This window comes from Leuciscus leuciscus (genome assembly GCF_965113295.1).
Source record: "Leuciscus leuciscus genome assembly, chromosome: 21".
Taxonomy (NCBI): Eukaryota; Metazoa; Chordata; class Actinopteri; order Cypriniformes; family Leuciscidae; genus Leuciscus; species Leuciscus leuciscus.
In genome coordinates, this window is record NC_138745.1 from 25,706,419 (window position 1) to 25,730,695 (window position 24,277).

At 39.8% G+C, this 24,277-nt stretch overlaps 1 protein-coding gene across 1 annotated transcript in view; it reads left to right on the forward strand.

The window, feature by feature from the left end:
• Nucleotides 1-208: 208 nt before the first annotated feature.
• The window catches only part of gabrz (gamma-aminobutyric acid type A receptor subunit zeta), a 33,467-nt gene continuing 9,398 nt past the window's right edge, over nt 209-24,277 (forward strand). Inside the window, exons 1-4 of the mRNA XM_082151174.1 lie at nt 209-432; nt 5,511-5,588; nt 23,090-23,190; nt 23,451-23,518. Coding sequence (XP_082007300.1) covers nt 5,536-5,588; nt 23,090-23,190; nt 23,451-23,518 — 222 coding nt within the window. The 5' untranslated portion in view covers nt 209-432; nt 5,511-5,535. The remainder of the gene's footprint in view (nt 433-5,510; nt 5,589-23,089; nt 23,191-23,450; nt 23,519-24,277) is intronic.

Here is a 24,277-nt window from a genome sequence, read left to right on the forward strand (position 1 = left end):
ACAGACAGGGTTTGCCTGCATGCATGTGGCATAGGCTAAAATAGCCTATATTAGATTAGTAGTATGATGTGAGTGTGCCTATGTGATAATTGCATGCCACTGTGATTCAATGTATATTTACAAACGTGAGATGTCATTTTCCAAGCCTGTTCCCTCCAATCACCACTGAATCGTCAGTCTATCACTGATAGGCTCTTCTCCTATGAGCACACAGCGCAGAATGTGTCTAGGATGCAACCAGTAGTTTAGACTGACTGCTGTGAAGTAGTTGCGCATCACTGACGGATTCCAGCGCATTGAAAACCGCTAAAAGTCACGTCTTTCTTTTCAGGGAACTAAATGGCTCGGATCTACAACCGATACAACATATGTAGATGAGTGATTCGATATCATAAGCGTTTGGGAAATGCAAACGATTGCCCGGCTTTAAATGTAAGTACGCAGTGAGTCATTATATGATGAAGGCTACGTTTATGAATTTGAATGAAATATTTTGATGTTTGATAACAGACAAAGTCGGGACTGTATAATGGATTTATCATTGGCTATAGTTTACTCTTTGAAAAAAAAGGGGGGAAAAAGAAAAAACGAAAGGTCGCATTCATGTTTGTTGTTTAAATCACTTGCTTGTTGATTCATTAATAGTGTGAGATTAGAAGACTGTAAACAGTTTTAAACCCGCTTTTCTATATAATAGAGGACAATTTGTGTTACTGTAAAATATAAAATGCGTTTTATAATGAATGTGAATTGTGAATAGTTCCACAAGTCGAAGGTGCATAATGTGTGTGTATTTATAACGACTTCTCACTGTGACAGATCGTCAAATTGAACCCTTTTGGTCTTGAACAAAGTTTTAGGAACACAAAAATATGACCACGATCTATTTCTACAAAAAATGCAGGCACAAAATTGTATCAATAAAAATCAGTTTATGGTAATGATTGTGTGATAAGGTTATCAGATTCTAATTAACATCTGATTTTAAAGAGGCCTATAGGCTACGTTTTATAAGAAAATAGCCTATATAGGCTACTATTTCAGTCTTTCTCAAATGTAGGCTATATGTTTAATTCAATGCAATTTTTTGTAATTGTGAAATGTACTACAGTACATAGATAGGATGTTCCGAGTAAACAAATAAAAGAGTATGATCATTACAAATTTATTGGTAAAAAAAAAAAAAAAAAGTTAAATGTCAGTGCATCTAAACAGTTTTGAATACAAAATACCTTTTGACAGGGATGGTCTGAAGATAATCTAACTCAGTCAGTTTTGGTGAAGATTGCCTATAATGTGTCAGAGCATTAGAAGTGAAATCAGATCTTTATCTTGTCTTTTGCTTGCATTTAGACCTACTGTTCAATATAATATCATAATGATTCATAGTTTATTAAATATGTCATATTTTTCTGCCCTGTTTCATAGTCCACCATGCTTCATTTCCTTAGTTTATTGTATTTTAGTAAAAAATCATGTGATACGGCACTCATAGTTTGACTTAGCATCAAAGTGATGTGCGTTGTGACGGATATTGTCTCTGAACGGGTTAAAGATGGCATAGAGTTAAAGGGTTAGTTCACCCAAAAATGAAAATTCTGTCATTAATTATTCACCCTCATGTCATTCCAAACCCATAAGACATTCATTGATCTTCGGAAAACAAATGAAGATCTTTTTAATTAAATCTGAGAACTTTCTGTCCCTCCATTGACAACCTATTCGCAACTACCAATTTCAAGGCCCAGAAAGGTAGTCAAGACATCATTAAAACACAACAGCACCACGACGCATGAGTGCTGTGTTGATGCAAGAGCAGACTTTGTTGTGTAAACGTACGTCGGAGCTTAATACTTTGTAAATAAAATGGTAATTTATGTTGTTGTTTTTTTTTGCACAAACAAAACTGAGATTAAACCACTGGAGACACGAGGATTACTTTTATGATGATTTACTACCCTTTAAGTTAAGGCCCTTGAATTGAGATTATTCTGACGTCCTCAAGTGACATAATGGCTTATTGGTGTCTGTTGCCATACATTACTATAGACTGTGGCCTGAAAAACTATGAGAAACTGTGTAGATTTCTATCTTGTGATTAGCTGATGGCTTAAGGCTAAGCTCTCCATCGGTTTTCAAATCAGCATTTCCCATGTGCTCTGTTAGCTGGTAAATGATCAGTTGTGTTGAAAGCGGTTTATCTTGGGTGCCATGAGATGCCCAGATAATCTCTATCAAAGGCAGGACGATCACATTTACCCTGTGCACAAACTCTCTCTCTCTTCCACATTCATATTTTATTATTTACAATATTCTAAGAGGAAAGATGAGATGTTTTCCCTGCTACATCATGCACACAATATTTTTTTGGTCAATTATAAGGCTAAGAAAGGCTTTTAAAAATAAAATGCTTCATGTAATGCTCCTGTTTTGCTTTCATGATTAATTCAGAAGGTTCTCGTGGAGATATTTTTCAGTTTGTCAAAGAACAGTAATTGGACCCTGCCGTTGCAAGAGACAGAACTCAGTCATTCACTGACCTAGATTCTCACTGAGATATCTGGTGTTTGAAGTCAATATAACAAGAAGGTGTGCAATAAAGAAAAATAGCTGAGGCTCTTTGCTTTTTAGATGGATGTAGCTTAGCAATATCAGACAGCCAGTAAGTCTTTTAATTATTCCAGCGTTTAAAGGTTTGGGATCAGTATGATGAAAAAAAAAAAGATACTTTTATTTAACAAGGACACATTAAATTGATAAAAAAAGACAGAATATACTTTTTTTTATGTTACAAAAGATTTTTATTTCAAATAAATGCTTTTCTTTTGAACTTTCTATTCGTCAAATAATCCTAGAAAAATTATCACAGTTTCCATAATAGTATTAAGCAGCACAACCATTTTCAACATTGATAATATTAGGAAATGTTTCTTGAGCACCAAATCAGCATATGTGACCCTGGATCACAAAACCAGTCACAAGTCACACGGGTATATTTGTGGCAAAAGCCAACAATACATGGGTCAAAATTATCGATTTTTCTTTTATGCCAAAAATCATTAGGATATTAAGTAAAGATCATGTTTTATGAAGATATTTTGTCAATTTCCTACCATAAATATATAAAACATTTATTTTTTGGGGTGAATGCAGCACAATCGCGAACATAAATGAACAAATTTAAAGGCAATTTTCTCAATGTTTTGATTTTTTCGCACCCTCAGATTCCAGATTTTCAAATAGTTGTATCTCAGCCAAATATTGTCCTATCCTAACAAAACGCCATCAATGGGAAGCTTATTTATTCAGCTTTCATATGATGTATACATCTCAATTTCAAAAAAATTACCCATGTGACTGGTTTTGCGGTCCAGGGTCACATATTAGAATGATTTCTGAAGGATCACATGACACTGAAGTCTGGGGTAATGATGCTGAAAATTGAGCTTTACCATCACAGGAATAAATTACCAGTTCATTTAAAAATATTTTAAAAATAGAAAACTGTTATTTGACTGTTATTTATTTTACATGTTAAACAGTATTTTTTTTATCAAATAAATGCAGCCTTGGTGAGCATGAGAAACTAAAAAAGAAAAAAGACAAAAAAAGTTTGAATGGTAGTGTATATTACATGAGAGGACTGAACAGTACATCTGTAGCACTGGAGATCCAATACCCATAACCACCAAAGCATTCCCAGCTTCAGGCTCTTTGGGTTTCCTGGTAAGATTGTTAAACAAGTCTAGTGTAACCTTCCCGCGGGGTCTTCAAGGTCCAGAACTCATTGAAGATGTCATCTGTCACTCTAAATGAGTGACATCTCAGTCTTAAGACCAGGATCCTTCAAGCAGCCACTGAGTCACAAATCACGAGGGTATAGGAATTAGCTAGAACAGCTTTTGCAATGGGGAACTGAGGGAATGCTGCATGTAAGATATATGTATGTGGGAAGACTGCATGTTTCATGTATGCGGGTACAAATAAGCCTGGAGACATCAACATTTTCTCCTTGTAAGGATGTGTCAACTTCTGATGACTTGTGCTAACAAAAATTAAAGGGCTAGTTCACATAAAACTAATTCTGTCATTATTTATTCACCCTCATGATGTTCCAACCCTGTGTGCTTTTCTTTCTTCTGTGCATAAAAGAAGATATTTTAAGTGTGTTTCAGTTGTGTGGAACCCAGCTTTTTTTTTCATATTCTGCTATCCACCTCCATCACAAGCCACCATGAAGAGACAGGAGTGTTAAAATAATAAATAATGAAATTAAACGTTCTGATCTTAGAGATGAGTTGCAGTATGTGGAGCAATCTAGATTTAATAGCACTGACAGGCAGAATAGAAGAGTATTACATCTCAGTGTTTGTGTTTTTTGCTTGTGTTGGTCTGTGTGAAAAAAAGAATGTATTAATCTGGGTCAAGAACAGATTTTTCTTTTTCATGTTAACAATATGACAGTTTTTTGTTTGTTTGGCCATGTCAACATGACAACCATGTCAACATGACTGACAAGATGCCCGCTTTAAGTACTTTGAAGCACTTACCGATGCAATCCAAATTTAAGTATTTTTACATCTTCCTGCACATTGTATGTGTATGAACACATGCTGCAGGGCAGACGTCTGTTGTATCAAACTTATCGTCACAGCTGCACACAGATTGCAATGGTGCTGGAAGACTGAGCAAAGATTCACAGACCTTTTTTTTTTTTTTGCCATCAAGGCTCAAAATAGACATTGAGAAGATAAAAAGTATCTATGAAGTGCCAGATAAAATCTATTGTATTTACAAGGCAGAGAGGCTCAGAGCCAACTGGAAAGTATTCAAGAATGAGGGAATTGAGAATCATTTTAAAACCTAAATACTACTTATACTGTTGTATCTTGTCGTCTTTGCGTAGTTGGTGGTCACATAGCTTAAGTGGTTTTACATAATTCCCTGGAAATATGCACCGTGTATTTATAGTTTATGTCACCATCAGTAAATCTGTTCTCAGAGACATTTTTGAGGGATTATTTCACTATGTGTTCTGGGATTATATGCATCAGAAAGAATCTTTTCAAGGGTCAAATTTACACAGACAGGTCTGAGGTTAAGGATTTCACAGGACAAACTGTATGAAACTTTCACAAATCATTCATAAGTATTTTAAATTATTTAAATGAGCTATTTTTCCATATATATCTCAATAGGTTAGCTGGTCAATTTTTTTTTTTCTCAAAGTATGCTGTTATAGTAAATTATTGACAGCAGTTTGAAACCTTTTTTAATGAAGCCTTATAGCTTCAGTCAAAACTTGAGTTAGGGGTATATTTTATCACTTAACAGTCTCTAAACACACGTAAGGAGGATTGAGAAAACCTGTCCTAATTTTGCCTTGCTCATCAAGCTAAAATGTTGAGCGCTTATGCTAACTGCAAAATTTGTCAGTAATGCTTAATCTCTATGTACAAATCTGTTGAATCTCTACATAATCTCTCCATTCTTTATCTCTCATTTCTCAGAAGGACTCGTAACGCTTAAGCAGCCATGCATTTGTGTAGCTTTGTGGGCTCTTTGCTGCTCCTCCTTTTCATCAGCAGGTAAGAAACTCCTGGTGACTTATTTCAAACTCACTTTTGCTATTCCTACACTCATTATTGTGATGTGGCAAGCTGAATATGACTGCGGTGTACAGTGTTTATTGCTTTTGTGTTGTTCCCCCTTAATTCATTTCTTTCTCAAAAACTAGAGAGTAGGATGTGCATTAACTTCAGTAGTAACTTTGTAAAGTTAATAAACATGGCATTTCCTCGACGCTCCCAGGAAAGCCGAGGCGGAAAACCCATTTTTGTCAACAAGTTCTCACGAGTGATAAGCTTTCGGAGTGACGTCCTTGCCGAAATGACAAGCCGGTATAATTTAGGTTTTACTCTTTTGGCAGCAAATAAAAGACTATATGCCTTAAGTATCCATTCACACCAGATTATGTGGGCTCAGTTAAAGGTGTAGCTAAAGGAAGGATGGAATTATAACTAATCCATGTAGACTTTTGGGTGAGCCTGAATGAGACCGTCGGAGTCAATGTACGGGTTACAGATGGAAATACCAGCCCTCATATCGTGTCTCCTCTCTGTTTTGCCTGTTTGAGCTTATCTTTCCATGCAGCAGTACAGTAGCTGCAATGCTAACACGATTACTGGTGACGGTGTAGAAACAAGACATTGATTTACTGGAACTGCCGTCGCTCAGCCATGTTCAATGAAAGTTCAGGCAGATTCCAATTAATGAGATATGCAACTCATCATCGATGCTGGTATTCTGGTATGACCTTTGAAATTTGATGGGAAGATGTATAGGACCTTGCTGGTCAGGACGACTCTGCAAAAGATCAAAGGGGGATGTTGAGGAAGCGTGCCAACATCAATTCACCTCACCATCTGCTTTTACCCACCCCCTTCCTGTCCTCCTTTCCTCTCCAATCTCTGGTCTCTCTTCCTGGCAAGATGGGAGAATTTAGTGGGTGTACATATAGTTTGGCCTGGAATTCAGCTTCTATCACATAACAGACTAAACCACAACAACAAGAGCAATACCTCCTCCTTGGGTTCTTAGTGCTTAGCACATGAAGATAAGGATGCTCTATTGAAGGCTTAGTCTCGCAAAGGGCCTTGTAACGTTTTTGTTTGTTGAGATCTAAAACTGCTGGTCTAAATGAGGTATATTCAGAACCAATAGTGTTTAAAGGGGTCATGTCATAAATATGTTCCTTGATCTTTTGAGATAAAAGAGCTTGAGGTACTGTGAAATCATACTGTAACTTTCAGAACTCAAAACTTACTTCCCAGCCGCTAGCTGCAAAAGCTGCTCGTTCTGTACTTCTGCAACATGGAATAAATGCATGAATATTGACCTCCATGGTTACATTTCGATGAAACCTATTGGGTGATTAGAAATTTGGCCAGCTGATATCATGCAAATAGTTAACAGGTTTCACAACGCTGTGTTGATGATCAAACTCGAACACGATGATGAAGAGAGAATGTAGTCTTATAATAAATCCAAAGGTATATCCAAACAGAGAGCGCAATACACGTACGTAACATAGAAAATACCCGACAATGAAACACAAATAGAACTGAACTTAAGTGCACGTGATAATGAGAGAGATAATGAGTACGCAGCTGAACATAATGAGTGACCAAGACAACAAACGACTAACTCAGGCAGAAGGTGGTGAAACAGAAATCTCAATCAGTTGTAGGAAAACTATAAGGGAGGCTAAGAATGGTTGTTGGAGAAGGTTTTGTGACTCTATAGGAAGAACTACTCCAGTGGAGAGAGTTTGGGGCATGATAAAGAAAATGAAAGGGAGTGGAAAAGAATACGATTATTCTGGATTGATTGAAGGTAAAAATATTATCACTAATAGTAATGGCAAAGCAGAGATAATGGCTAAGACATTTAAGGAACATAGTAATGAAAACCTTAGTCAACAGAAAAAGAGGGCAAGAGCAGAAACAGTTGGAAATTATCGACATGAATTTGAAAATGCAGATGTGATAGGAGGGGTGTTGAATGACTTATTCACAATAACTGAACTTAATAATGCACTAAGGAAATTAGGTAAATCTTCTCCAGGGGGGGATGGGATTTGTTACTCTATGTTGGAGAACTTAACTGATAAAGGAAAGGAAGTGTTAATGTGTCTTTACAATAAGGTTTGGACAGAGGGAATAATTTCAAGAGTATGGAAATAATCAATAATTATCCCTATTAAAAAACCTGGGAAAGATCCACAGATTCCCAGCAACTACAGACCAATAGCACTTACATCCCAAATGGGAAAACAATGGAAAGAATAATAAATGACAGGCTTGTATATACAGTTGAGACTAAAGGATTGATACAAAATGATCAGAGTGGTTTTATAAGAGGTAGAGGTATCATGGATCCTTTAGTATATTTAGAGGATGCCATAAGACAAGCTCAAGTCAATAAGGAATCAGTTGTGGCTGTCTTTTTCGATATTGAGAAAGCATATGACATGATGTGGAAGGAAGGCCTTATGATTAAGTTAAATCATATGGGAATCAAGGGAAGAATTTTCACTTGGATTAAGGAATTCTTGCCAGGTAGAACAATAATGGTGAAGATTAAAGGGGTGACAAGTGAGCGGTATCAGGTAGAAAATGGTATTCCGCAAGGGAGTATTATCAGTCCTTTATTGTTCTCCATTATGAAAAATGATGTTTTTAAGGAGGTGGAGAATTTTGTGGATGTGCCATTTTTTGCAGATGATGGTACATTATGGAAAAGAGGGAGAACTGTTGATTTTGTAGTGAATAAAATACAGCAAGCAGTTGATGTAGTAGAGAAGTGGTCCATTAGATGGGGTTTTAGGATCTCAATTGATAAAACCAAAATAATGTTTTTCTCAAAAAATAAAATAACTGATGATAGAAAAATAAAATTGTCTGATAATGAATTGGAAAGGGTTGACACCTTTAAATACCTGGGCATATGGTTTGATCAAAGATTAACATCGGCAGTGCATATACAGAAAATAATTGATAAATGCAAGAAAACTATAAATGTAATGAGGTGTCTATGCGGAGTTGAGTGGGGAGCAAGTAGATCTGCACTGAGAACAATTTACACAGGATTGATCAGGTCAGTATTAGATTATGGAAGCATAATATATGGGTCTGCAGCCAAAACGTGGTTGAGTAAGTTGGATGTGATACAAAATCAAGCGTTAAGATTGTGCTGCGGTGCTGTCAAAACTACACCAGTGACAGCTATCCAGGTGGAGATGGGAGAAATGCCTCTCCACCTTAGAAGAGATCAGCTGGCCCTTGTGTATTTGGAAAACTTGAGGGGTCATAATGGAAATCATATGAGTCAATCAGTTTTGAAGCAATGCCAAGAGCGTGGAAATGCTCAAGTCAGAAGTTTTGGTTGGGTGATCAATGATAAGGTAAATGAAATGGGGTTTAATGATCTGAAAGTAAGTACTACTGTACCTTTCCCAGCTGCTCCACCATGGGATTATAAAGAAATGTCTATTGATTTGGAGTTGTTAGAAGAAAAGCAAGGAAATGGCATGGACAAGTATAGGGTGCAGAGATATTTAATGGAAAGGTATAGAGAGGATTTAATTATATATACAGATGCATCTAAACAGATTGATAAAAGAATGGGGGTAGCATCTGATCACCACCTGGTGGTGAGTTGGATCCGATGGCGGGGGAGGAAGCTGGACAGACTCGGCAGACCCAAACGTACTGTGAGGGTCTGTTGGGAACGTTTGGCCGAATCCCCTGTCAGAGAGATCTTTAACTTCCACCTCCGGCAGAGCTTCGACCGGATCCCGAGGGAGTCTGGAGATATGGAGTCCGAGTGGACCATGTTCTCCACCTCCATTGTCGACGCGGCCACTAGGAGCTGTGGCCGTAAGGTCTCCGGTGCCTGTCGAGGCGGCAATCCCTGAACCCGGTGGTGGACACCGGAAGTAAGGGATGCCGTAAACCTGAAGAAGGAGTCCTATCGGGCCTGGCTGGCTTGTGGGACCCCTGATGCAGCTGACGGGTACCGACAGGCCAAGCGGACTGCAGCCCGGGTGGTTGTGGAGGCAAAAAATTGGGCCTGGGAGGAGTTTGGTGAGGCCATGGAGAAGGACTACCGGTCGGCCTCGAAGAGATTCTGGCAAACCGTCCGGCGCCTCAAGAGGGGGAAGCAGTGCCCTACCAATGCTGTTTTCAGTGGAGGTGGACAGCTGGTGACCTCGACTGGGGATGTCATCGGACGGTGGAAGGAATACTTCGAGGATCTCCTCAATCCCACCGTCACGTCTTCCATTGAGGAAGCAGAGGCTGAGGGCTCGGAGGTGGACTCGTCCATCACCCAAGCTGAAGTCACCGAGATAGTCAAGAAACTTGACTAAACAAGAAACACCGAGAAACTCCTCGGTGGCAAGGCACCGAGGGTGGATGAGATCCGCCCCGAGTACCTCAAGTCTCTGGATGTTGTGGGGCTGTCTTGGCTGACACGCCTCTGCAGCATCGCGTGGCGGTCGGGACAGGTGGTGGTCCCTCTTTTTAAGAAGGGGGACCAGAGGGTGTGCTCCAACTATAGGGGGATCACACTTCTCAGCCTCCCCGGGAAAGTCTATGCCAGGGTGCTGGAGAGGAGAACACGGCCGATAGTAGAACCTTGGATCAAGGAGGAACAGTGCGGTTTTCGTCCTGGTCGTGGAACACTGGACCAGCTCTATACCCTCTCCAGGGTGCTGGAGTGTTCATGGGAGTTTGCCCAACCAATCCACATGTGCTTTGTGGACTTGGAGAAGGCATTCGACTGTGTCCCTCGCGGCATTCTGTGGAGGGTTCTCTGGGAGTATGGGGTCCGGGGCTCTTTGCTAAGGGCTATTCGGTTCCTGTACGACCGGAGCAGGAGCTTGGTTCACATTGCCGGCAGTAAGTCAGACTTGTTCCCGGTGCATGTTGGACTCCTGCAGGGCTGCCCTTTGTCGCCGGTTCTGTTCATAATTTTTACATCATTTCTAGGCGCAGCCAGAGGCCGGAGGGTGTCAGGTTTGGGGACCACATGATTTAATCTCTGCTCTTTGCGGATGATGTTGTCATGCTGGCCCCATCAGACCAGGACCTTCAGCATGCACTGGGACGGTTTGCAGCCGAGTGTGAAGTGGCTGGAAGAGAATCAGCGCCTCCAAATCCGAGGCCATGGTTCTCAGTCGGAAAAGGGTGGCTTGCCCACTTCAGGTTGCTGGAGAGTTCCTGCCTCAAGTGGAGGAGTTCAAGTATCTTGGGGTCTTGTTCACGAGTGAGGGAAGGATGGAACGGGAGATTGACAGACGGATCGGTGCAGCTTCTGCAGTAATGCAGTCGATGTACCGGTCTGTCGTGGTGAAGAAATTCGATTTACCGGTCAATCTAAGTTCCTACTCTCACCTATGGTCATGAGCTGTGGGTCATGACCAAAAGGACAAGATCCCAGATACAGGCGGCCGAAATGAGCTTTCTCCGCAGGGTGGCTGGGCGATCCCTTAGAGATAGGGTGAGAAGCTCGGTCACTCGGGAGGAGCTCAGAGTAGAGTCGCTGCTCCTCCACATTGAGAGGGGCCAGCTGAGGTGGCTCGGGCATCTTTTTCGGATACCTCCTGGACGCCTTCCCGGGAAGGTGTTCCGGGCATGTCCCACTGGGAGGAGGCCCCGGGGAAGACCTAGGAAGCGCTGGAGGGACTATGTCTCCCGGCTGGCCTGGGAACGCCTCGGTGTCCCCCCCGGAAGAGCTGGAGGAAGTGTCTAGGGAGAGGGAGGTCTGGGCATCCCTGCTTAGACTGCTGCCCCCGTGACCCGGCCCCGGATAAGCGGAAGAAGATGGATGGATGGATGGATGGATGGGGGTAACATATGTCATCCCAAAATTAAAAGTTAAAATAGGTAAAATAATCAGTGATGATTTGGCAGTTTATACAGCGGAGTTGGTCGCTGTGTGGCTAGCTCTGCTATGGGTGGAAGTCAATAGGCCAAGAAAGGCAGTAATTGCTTCAGATTCCAGCTCAGCTTTGATCAGCATCAAAACTTTTCAGTCAAAATCAAGACAGGATATTGTAATTGAAATAATACAAGTTGCAAATAATCTGTTACAATCAGGAACTGAGATAACTTTTATATGGGTACCAGCTCATATAGGAGTCGTAGGAAACGAGTTGGCAGATAAATATTCTAAGCAAGCAGATGGAAATTCCAATGTAGATATTGAGGTTAACTATAGCAAAGCAGAAATTAAGACTATGGTTAAAAACATTGTTAAGGGTAAATGGCAAACATTATGGGACAATGGGCAGACTGGAAGACAGTTCTATAATATCCAGAATAAAGTGGGAAAGGGCAGAAATATGAACAGAAGCAAGGAGGAGGAGGATGTGTTGTCAAGAATGAGGTATGGACACACAAGATTAAATAAGACTTTGGTAATAATGAAGAAGCATGCTGATGGCAATTGTGAAATCTGTGATAGTCCAGAGTCTGTAGAGCATGTTGTACAACAATGTCCTAAATATCAGGAAGAAAGACAAAGATTAAGTTCACAGTTAAGATTAAATTTAGAAGACATCCTACAAAGAAGCTCAGATGAAATATGTTTTAAATATATATTTAGTTTCCTGAGGAATACAGGACTAATTAAAAGAATTTAGGTGATTTTTTATTTAGTTAGACCCCAGTACCACACCCCAGTCCAGCAGGTGGCAGTAATGCACCATTAAAGTTAGTTGCCAACCGCCATAAAATTGAAAGAAGAAGAAGAAGAAGGTGGTGAAACACAAATGCTACGTCCCAATTCGCCTACTAATACTACGCCCTAAAAGTATGTACTCTTTTTGTGAAGAAAAAGTATATACTTTTGAGAGTGTAGCAAAAAAGTAGGCAAGCTTTGAGACATACAACTTCGTCATCTTTAACGGACAGATCTGTCGCATGCATCCTGTCACCGCAAACTGCCCTGTCAATCATCTTGTCACAGTTAAAATCCTCCATTCAATCTAATTTAATTTCCTACCGTTTCGGAGAGAAATGTAGTAGCACGTTCATCTGCCAGTCATGGGTCTTTCATGCGGAGACTCTCCTCATGTGTTTGCAATTTGAATATAATGATGCATTTAAAAGTTAATGGCTAAACGTATCTTTACAAAAGTTCACAATGCTGCTGCAGATGCAATATAATGTAGACAACATTGAATAAATACATTTTCGTCAGGTTAGATACTGATAATTAATCACTCAAACCCCTTTATCTAAACCTCTCTACATAACCACCGGACTCGCGTGTCCTCCATGTCTGTAGTTTTTTAACACTTTTCACTCGTGTTTGTAGTTCTAACCGAATCCTCATCCAACGCGCGATGGGTTGTGGGCAATATTAGCCGTTAGAGTGCGCATCGATCTGCACTTCAGATTCTGACCGGAAATAGTAGACCATCCGGGTTTCTTTGGAACACTCATTTCAACATACTACGATTTGGGACGTACTAATTCTGTTTTCAAATACTATATAGGACGGATAGTATGCGAATTGGGACGCACCGAAAAAGTCCAAACTAACAGAAACGTGACAACAGGCTTATCGGTTAGCGTGCTAACAATAAACTAACTAAAATAACAAAAAGAAAGAGAGATTTTTAGTTTGATTTAATTCAATTTGATATGCAATTTATTATTGAAAAGACATTATGGATAATTTTGGATCAAGTAGAATAGCATGTTTTTTTTTATCTCATTTGTTGTGCATAAAGTGCATAAAATAATTCTAAATTGCATTTTCTATTTACCATAATAATTAAACTATTTCACATACAGTTTTAATGGTCAACCAAATTAAATCAGTATGTCTCCCTCTTTCTCTCTTGAACACCCATGTGTTTTTTGGAAATAAACCCATAAAATGCAATTGCCACTGTGCAAATTTGTAAATGACTATGAAAAACAAACCCAAAGTCGCTTATAGTACGCAGACATGGCAACACTGTTAGAGGGTTTAGGATATGGCCTGTTTCATTGAAATGGGCATGAAAAACTCAAATAAGTTTTTGGGATCAAAAAATGACTAACATTAATAATAATAATAATAATAGTAATAAACAAATTTTCTTTAGCGCCTTTAAAAGTAGCATCTCAAAGCGCTTCACAAAAATAGAAACAAGATAAAACATACAATTATACAAACATGTTAATGACAGAAAAAACAAAAATAAAATAAAATACTAAATAAAAAACATATTATCAAATGTCCGATAAAAATAAATAAATAAATAATAATAATATGGCAATTACAAACAATCATGTAAAAGCTACCCTAAACAAATAAGTTTTAAGGGATGATTTAAAAACACTAAGGGATTCAGTTTGCCTAATCTCAGCTGGCAGTGAATTCCAAAGTTTTGGAGCAATTGAAAAAAAAGCCCTATCACCCATGGATTTTAAACGAGTAAGCGGAACAATTAAAAGGACAGCTTCCGAGGAGTGGAGATCACGTGCTGGTGTGTAAGGGGTTGAAAGCTCAGAGAGATAATTAGGTGCCAGTCCATGCAAAGCCTTATCAGTAAGCATAAGGATTTTAAAATCAACATGGAATCTGACAGGGAGCCAGTGTGAAGATTCCAATACAGGAGTGATATGATCCTTTTATCCTGTTTCCAGACTGGATTCGAGCGGCAGAATTTTGATCCATCTGTAATTTATTAAGGGTAGCTTTTGAGACCCCGGCCAGCAAAGCATTGCAGTAATCAATGCGAGAGAATACAAAGATGTTAATTAACTTTTCAGCCACTGGGAGTGACAGCATGGGACGCAATCTGGCAATGTTTGTTAGATGAAAAAATTATGTCTTGACAGTGCTCTGAACATGATGAACAAATGTTAAATTAGTATTAAATATCACCCCCAATTTTTTTTTTTTTTTTTTTAAATTGAACTACACTTAAAGTTTGAGACCCAGCCTTACGTAGCTGGTGTGGTGAACCAATGAGCATTACCTCCATCTTGTCACTGTTTAGACATAAGATTTCTAGACATCCATTTTTTAAAATCTCAGAAATACATAGAGAAAGAAAAGACACAGCCACGTTAACATCAGGGCCTGGTTTCAAGGCCCTATCTTGAAACCAGCGCAATTGTACACCGTGTAACATGTATCATTCCTATTTTGCACCCGAAGCACAGCAGACTTTTTCCTCCACAGACGCACGTCGGTAAATTAGGAAATGAATTTGCGCTCCCGGGGGCGGTTCAGCGAAAAGAGGAGGTGTGTTCCTTTGTAAACGTTCCCTGGTGCTATTTTGCAGTTTCAGAAAACAATTCCGGCACAGACCAGGAAAAACCTAGTCTATAATCAGTGGCGCGTTATTCAGATGCTATTTTAAGGGCGCATGCTTGGCCATAATGTAGTGCGTTTGATACTTGCGTTTCAGATCGTTAAAATAGGGCCGAAGTTTTAAATGTATTTAAACCTGGGTGTCATCTGCATAAAAGTGAAAACTGAGACCAAGTGATCTTAAAAGTTGACCAAGAGGATAAATGTAGATGCTAAAAAGTATAGGGCCCAAGATTGAACCTTGAGGAACACCAGATTGCACTACACCAATATCAGACCTGCAACCACCCATAGCGACAAACTGCTTTCGATCAGAAAAATAGGACTTAAACCAGTTTAGTGCAGTATTAGAAACTCTAAAGACAGATTCTAACCGAGTGAATAAAATACTATGATCAATAGTGTCGAAAGCGGCACTAAGATCAAGAAGAATCAAAATAGAAAGACAGCCAGAATCAGAAGCGATTCACAAGTCATTAGTGACCTTAACTAATTCTGTTTCAGTGCTGTGGAGCTTACGGAATCCCAATTGAAGGGGCTCATAAAGATAATTAGCAGCTAGATGGGAGAGCAATTGAGTAGCAACAATTTTGGCGAGAAACGGTCACTGCCTCACCTACATTATAGGTGGACCTCAGAGAAAAATATTTATAATATGACCAAGTCTTTTTAATGAAAACTCCCCATGATTAAAGTTTTATCTTATAGGTGATTTGCCAGAGATCTACTGAAACATAAATGTACTTTATGACTGTTTTGTAGATGAGAGACACAGCTGAATGTTCTATTTTAAAAGCAATATTTAATGCATGAACCCCTCAGTACAGTAAGCAATCATTTCTTTGACACATACTTCTGGATAAACAAGACTAGATTCAAACCGAAGGAGGGAATCACACTGGTAGTATCAAGAGCGCACAGATTTATGAAAATAATTAGGTCATCATCACTCTGAACTCATTAGTATAAATAAACAAATTGCCTGGCACATTGCAGGCTTACTTCTTTTTTTAGATTTTTTATTGCTGATCTTAAAATGTTTCCTATCGTTTTTAAAGTTAAGTTTTAATACAAACTTAAATTATTATCCGCTCAAACTTTCTGAGGTTGTTTAATATTTCAATGCTGGACAAGGTCTCCCAAAGAAAGAGTTGGGGCTCATATCTCATATGACCACTGATGTGTGTAGACGGGGAGATGGAGTTGATACAAGCTTGAGAAACTGTCTCTGTGGACCAAAGCAGAAACAGTTGGGGAGACAGTCCTGCGGAGCACTCTTCCTCCATACACAACACGTCAATCTGCCTAAACACCAGAGATGTGGGCTGGATTTAGTTTCAAGGTTGGTTCGGAAATAAGAATGTACATGAAAAAATGAAATAATTCTTTGTCAGACTAATCTGCTTTTGTCATTGGTAATGGGGACATTTAGAAGAAGTGTGGTTTTATTATTATCATGTCATTTTAACTTTTTGTTCCCTATCAGTCAGTCATGTTCAACGTTACGTCAGAACTGACTGACGCAATGGGATCTCGTCTGAGAGCAGAATCACCTTTGAGTGGTAAAAAAACAAGCCAATTGCCCTTTGCGAGTGAGATTTGCATTGCAAGCCACTCCCCATATTCATTCAAGCTTTCACTTCGGAGCTGAGCAGTTGTCACACTCAGCGCTCTGACAATCATCATTTTGTGTGAGCTCAACAAGAGGGAAGCAGTTCTGTGTTGGAGAGACGGCGCATTTAGCGGTGGTTGTATTGAAAGAGCAATTGCACAGCTAAGTGCAGCGATTTCACCCCTGGGTGCTTAAACGAGAAAAATAGCAGTTTTCACTAAAAGAGCAAGCATTGCTTCTTTTTCAAGATGGCAATCCACCTGTGTGTTTCTGGATGCAGCCTTTTTCTGGGCCCGTCTGACAGCCACGGTCACTGCCTCACGTTTCTGGAGCGTAAACACACTGAGGCAGTGTTCGTTGATGAATCATGCTCCCTCTGCGGAAACATGACCATTGTGATGCTGAGATTGAAACTCCAATACCTTGAAAAAGGTAGAGTCCCCTCTGTTATTCCCAGATCTGGTTTCTCTCTGCACTGTAGAGGACCACTTCGGTTAATACTCAGGGTGACCTGAGGGTTAAAGTGATCTGAAGGTTATAGTGGCCCTGTGTGATAAGATCCTTTCCATGGGGAACCCAGCGTCTCATTTGGGGCTTGTGCGATGGACTGGATGTTAATAGCTGTATCTGAGGGTGGGCTTGAGTCCTCTGGGGATGATGACTCGGCTGTGCTTCCCCCTTCGGGGAGAGGTGCGCTGTTCGAGTCTGATCCAGAGTTGACTGCAATGCTTTCCCGGAGATTCCTCAGGTGGAGTGTGCAATTGCAGTGCATTTTAACCACAAAGTACTGCCCCTGGCAGGGTAGCCCGTGCCTCCCATCCAAGGCCTGTAAGTTCTTGGTCGCGCTTGCCACCAAGGCTTACAGTTCCGCTGGACAGGCTGCCTCCACCTTGCACGCTATGGCCCTTCGTTAAGTATACCAAGCCAAAGCACTCAAAGAGTTGCACGAGGGTAGTTCTGAACCAGGGGTGATGCAGTAACTGCATACAGCAATGGACCTACTGCTCGGGCCCTCGGTCAGACGATGTCCACACTGGTTGTCCAGGAATGTCATCACTGGCTGAACCTGGCTGAGATGACATTCCTGGACAACTAGTGTGGACATCGTCTGACCGAGGGCCCGAGCAGTAGGTCCATCGCTCAAACTTTCTGAGGTTGTTTAATATTTCAATGCTGGACAAGGTCTCCCAAAGAAAGAGTTGGGGCTCATATCTCATATGACCACTGATGTGTGTAGACGGGAAGATGGAGTTGATACAAACTTGGAATGTCATCTCTGGCTGAACCTGGCTGAGATGAAGGAGGCCGACAAAGTTGGGTTTCTCGACTCCACCACCTCCCAGGCCGGCCTCTTCAGCGACACTGTCGAGGGCTTTGCCCAGTAGCTCTCGGCAGTACAGAAGCAAACTGAGGCGATCAAACACATCCTGCCCTGGCCAGTCAGCCAGGGGCTGCCCCTCTGCCTACTCATCACAAAGGGCGTCCCTTTGTGGAATCTACTTCTGCTCTGGTGCGGCCACAGCAGCATCCTTCACCCAGGCCACAATGTTGAGCTGCCTGTAGGAAGGTGACGCAGCCCATCTCAGCTGCCGCTAAACCCTCTAGGTGGTCGGCAAAACACCATCCTGGCAAAACACCAACCCAGAGATGGAGGGAGCTGCTCTTCAGGAGATGGTGGGCACACCATTCCTTCCCCTGGAGGAGGTCACACAAGGTGCGGTTTGACAGTGAGTTACGCTATGCTTCCTCGTCCACCTCTTCTTTCACCACAGGGCAGGAGTTTGTGGTTTGAGGACTGGTGTACCAGTCCCAAGGTACCAGTTTCTTGTTGGGTACAAACAGGTAATATGCGGAAAGGCTGGCTCGGCGTCTCACTTGCAGCGCCATTACCCTTTAATGGGGGGATATGTTACGTCATGTTACATCCTGCCTGCCACAACCCCTGTACCACCGCTGAATGGCCGGGATCCCCGTCTCCTCAGCGCTTACTTGACTAACTTCGCTAACTCGCTGCCTTATATACCTGTATGTACGGGGAGTGGCTTGCCATGCAAATCTCACTCGCTAATGTGAGTTGCCATGTTTTGTTGCCACTCGAAGGATTGGGCTCTCTTGCATCAGTCAGTTCTGACATAACATCTCTGTTCCCTCCTTCAGGGCCTTCATTAGTAACCGAGACGTTCTAAAGCACCGGATCAAAAAAGATTCCAAAATTATTTTATGTACTGATATAATCTTTTGGCTCCTTGACATCCCGGGTTTACATGGCAATTAATATGTTTTTTTAGATTTATTAATTGTGTTTATTGTAATTTTATGTGTCTCCATCACTGCAGTTTTCTGCAATATTTGATTTAATGCATTTATATTAAACAGTACTAAAATAAGTTTATATAACTATATGAATTGATGTTGGCTTTATTTTAATAATGATACATTATGAAAAGTGCAGATACAAAAGACTGTCATTTTCTCTAATGCACAAATGTATCTATTAGCCCTGACTGCAGCATGGCATAAAGAGTCAAATCATGTAACAAAAGAATGTGTCAATATGGTGTTAGATGCCTGTAAAGGTATGATGGATGCTTATCAACTACCACAATTAGCATATAAAAACTGCCTATCCAGCATTTACAGACCACTAAACCAGCATCCCTTCACACATGACTGGACTTCAGCCTGAAGGGGCAGCAAACAGACGGTTGACATTTAACACTAAAATGTCTAATCATGAATAAAGTTTGGCAAATGTTCACTCTTTTTAGTTTAATTAAATTCCACTTAGAAAATGTTTGTTTCATTTGAAATACACATCGTTTTTGTATGTGTGATAAGATAAAACAACACAAATGGCATTGCTTTGATGATATGGCTATTTCTTATTTGACCTACTTGTTTTCCTGGCATGACAGAATACTAAATTGTTCTTTAGTTATAGGATTATTGAGACCCTGAAGGTAAAGACGCACGCCATCCTGATTTTCTGACCAGGATGGTCGATTGAAGCTGAAGTGTGTAATTTCTGTGCCACTAGTGTCTCCAAACATAATTACAAAAATAATGACTGTTTGCCATTGGTCAGACTCAGAGCCATAGAGAGAGAGAGTTGCGACACTCTTTGATGTCGCCGCTATGGCTGTCACGTGGTTCATGTAAGCCCCAATAGTTCCAAAACGTACGCTGGCTGTCATGTTCTTCTATGGGACAGACAGCAGCGATTGCATTATTGAACGGTAAATATAAAATAAAACACACACCCAAGTACTTTTTCAGCTGTTATTGCATTTTGTTAATGTCAGTTTTGCATTTGGAGATAAGTTTTAAGCTATATTTTTGGAGGGAAAAGCTTAGTGTTCATGTTCGCATGGGTAGTAGCACTGGCTTTAGCGGCTCTAACTTAACTTTTCCATATCATTCATCTGATGATGGACGTCTCATGATATTTATTTTAGCACAACTGGGCTGTATTAGGCTATTGATTCCCGTGATTTTGCTTATAAATTTTGATTCAGCCATTAGCCTACCTTCGTGATCACGCAAAGAGGTCTGCCGTGGCGGTCCGTTCAGAATTCGCTTAGAAGCTAGCTCAGTTCTTCTGATGAAAGTGGCCACCCCCAGGACCACAACGTGAAACATGATCATGTTAAGACTAAGAATATTATTTTAAGATTAAGGCCATACACATTATCAAAACTATAACAGATTAAAAACGAATTTAAGCATGGCTGATACAAATGAAGGTTTTCAAATAAAATATTTTTTATTAAACAATGACAGACAACAAAAATGTGTGCTTGTGTGTGTGAACAAGAAAAACAAAAACCAGGGGCAGGTGATCCATGAAACAGACAGGACTGGTGATGGCCATAACAATCCTAAAGGTCCAGCATTGTTCTCACAAGCCGCTTCACTCAAGACAATAATAACATAATGAAAAGTTAGTATATCCCAAAAAATTAAATTAAATAAAAGTTGCTATAAAGGTGGTAGCGATTCATTACCGAACTCTTAGCTGACGAAGTCGCGCTAGCTAACTAACGTTAGCTAGCAGGCAGTGCTTGAAAATTGGTTGAAACAACCAACATAAAATATAAATAATTACGCTGTGCATGTACAAATGAAGACCAGTATAAGCATCGCAAAGGGCCTCTGATACAATATAGACAGTTGACAATTCAAAAGAGGTCGATATTTCGGCAACTTAACTCTGGAACAACTCGACGCGCAGCAATGTAAGTGAATGGTGTCCAACGCCCAAATGACAGTGTTTGGAACTATTCCGATCTTCATATCCCGGAAGTAGGCGGTTAAAAGCGCCGCCATTATTTACAACGGAGGTCTATGGGAGTGTCGCAACTCTCTCTCTCTATGGCTCTGGTCAGACTGTTTGATAACCCCGTCACCAAAGTCACATCACTGGTTGAGCCAGCCAAATGTCACTTTGTCGGGATGCTCAAACAAACAGAGCAATGTTTTGCTAACACCACATATACACTTTTTCAGAGAAAAAACAACCTACAAATGGCATACTTTTATTGTCTCTGCTTATTAAGCTGAAATTGCACACTTCGGGAGGCATGTGGAGACAGACTTCATATAGTGGAGCATACTTAAAAACAAATGTTCTGAAACACTAGTTGTACTTACCAGTGAAAATAGCTATACATCATGTAGAAAGCAAGAGCCTTTTTTTCTGCCAAGTGTGCAGTGATGCAGAATGTGATCAGATGTGTTTGAGAGGTGAAGAATGTTTTGAACAGTCTTCCATGTGTTTATATAGGGGCTAATATAAAGGCAGTGACCTGCATGGTTCACTTCTATTTTTTATTTTTTTTTATTTTTTTTATTTTGGTAACAGTTTAATGAGAGTAATAATAGAGACATCATGTCAGTGACCTGAAGCTCTCCGTCTGTCTTCCAAACTCTTTGAGTCTCTCTCACACTCTCTCACCATCTGTCTCACTTCCTCTCTTTTGATCTTTCCCAGTCGATCTCTGTCTTTCTTCTTCATATAGGAGTGTGCACTTTAGCATGCATAATTCTTTACATATTATGGGTGACAATCAAAACTGGACAAAAATGCCTCATACCTGAATACAGGTGAACATGATAGTTTCAGATGAGTGTTTTTTTTTTTTGTTATTCCTGATTTTTTATTAATTAGACAATGTTTAAATTGAATTGGCGGTCCAAAAGTCAGAATTTTCCTTATATAATGCTTTTTATGTGACAAATTATTTGTGCATTTATTTGATAAAAAATACAGTAAACAGTGAAATTGTGAAATATCATTACAATACAATAGTTTTATTACAGTTTTTTCATTTGAATATACTTTCAAATGTAATTTTCATCAGTCAGAACTCTGCCACATGATACTTCAGAAATCATTCTAATATGCTGATTTGCTCAATAAACTTTTCTTATTATTGACTTTTCTTATCAATGTTGAAAATAGTTGTGCTGCTTAATATGTTTGTGGAAACCATGATACATTTTTCTCTCAGGATTGTTTGATGAATGGAAAGTTCACAAGAACAGCATTTATTTGAAATAGAAATCATTTGTAACATTATAAACATATTTGTTGTCACCTTTGATCAATTTTAATCCATTGTTGCTGAATAGAAATACTAACCCCAAACTTTTAAACAGTAATATTGTGTGCAAAATTAACATGAATTGTCCATCTTTTACTGAAATGACAGCTGCACTTGACTGATGATTATGTGATCCAGTTTGATTTGAAAATGATCCAAAGAGCACCCTGAGCTTGAGTGAAAGCAACAACATTTGAATATCAGTATAAATGAGTCACATGATCAATTTCACAAATTTACTTTAATGAGTGACCTAAAAATAGTGCAGAATCTTAAATATTTCCTATTCATTTTACATCATCATTTTGTGTTCTAATTATTTTAAGATCCATAAACTTTGTTCATTTCCAGGTATGAACTAGATTTTGCAATGGGTTCTCAGACTTTTGGACCTCACTGTATGTATTTATAGCAGAAGAAGAATATTGGATAGGGTGATGTCTGAGAGAGCAGAAGAGACGCAAGATATTTGCCGCATTGAGAAGCACATAAAAATCCATGTACCTCTGTCCCCCTGCTGTGCTTGGCCCACCCAATGTACTTGTTTCTCTCCATTCTAGAATATTTATGAGTATATTGTGTAGTGTCAACCAAGCAGTTTTTTTCTTCAGACGTCTCTTGAAGTATTTCCTACATGTGCTACTGTGCTCTGTGGGGTTGTAACCCTGAAGCTGAATAATATCTGAAGCTCACGGGTCCTTATCACTGTAGAAACGGAGACTTCGCTCTGCGGGAAAGAACACATCACCGTCACTGAGGATGTTGAAATCACACGCGCCGCAGTCGGCAGCAGTGCTTTAATGAGAGAACAGATGAAACCTAAAAATACACAGTATTCTCAAATCTAGGTCATAAGTTATTGGCAATTAAAGTCCACATGATCAAAACATGCCTTGGCTCGGTGGAAGTAACATTGCTTTTCTGTTTTTCTGCATTGACTTGTGGGGTAGCGCAGTGCTTAATGTGTGTGTTTTGTGTTCTGCTGCTTTTACAGGATCATTGATGGCTCTGTCGCCAGCACGGAGGAGATTTTGCCTCCCACCATTCAGAAACTGATGAAGGGATACAACAAATACCTTAGGCCATTCTTTGACAGTACGACGAACAAAGCTTTTACATTTACACAAACTATTATATTGCATAGGTGGATTTTATCTTCTCTTAAAGTCCTATCATCATCAACAACTGCAATTAAAACTAAATTAAATTCAGCGGAAAACGCTCCAGGCTTGAGTTGATGCAGTCCACTCTTGTAATGCATGTAAATTAAGAGGCCTTTTCTGCTGTCTTCCTCTGTTAGCAGTGTTGTCACTCTGTAGTGAATGCAGTGTGTGTTGTTTTTTTGTTTTTTTCAGATGGCCCTGTTACTGTAGGCATGAGTCTGGATATCGCCAGCATAGACACCATATCAGAAATCAACATGGTAGGATAATCTTACAAACCACAAACATCCAAATATATTTCTAAATTACTAAGACAAAAAGAAAGTTCTGTCATGAAACTCTAGATGGCGCAAGCTATAGGTCCTTAACTCAATCTGCTTGCAATCACATTGTTCTCTATAGGGCACAGCTGATTGGTTCCTGCTGTATTAGTAGCCAATAAATTTGCTGCTCAGCTTTCAAATACTTGGTCACAGCATACACTGACCATTGGTCAGTGTATGCTGTTGCAGTTTGCAGCGTGCTTTCAGAAACCCTCCAACTTCCCCAGCTCCACCTGTATAGATCTGCTATGGGTAATTCATGTACGCTATTTTGTACAGCAGCAGCAATTCTTACTTTCTCACAGCAGCATTTTGTGTATGTGCAGCAGCAGCAATCACAGCAACAGCAGCAGCAGCGTAGCAGATATTCTGACCAAAAGCCCAAACATATTAACATTGTCATATATATCCATTACCATGTCAAACATTCTGAGAGTTGTCATGAAAGAACTCAAATTATAATATTATATTGTAAACTAATATTATAAACGTGTGTCTGTAAATGTTTACTTCAAAGCATAACTAATATAAAAGCATATGGGGTCAATAACAAATACATTTGAGGTGATGAAAAGGAGAAAAACTAGTTCATAATGCAAGTGCCAAAGTTCTTAGAAATGTCATTTTAGTAATCTTGTTGCGTTCATATTTTTAAAATGCATATAACATAAAAAAAGAAAAATAATAAAAGTCAGC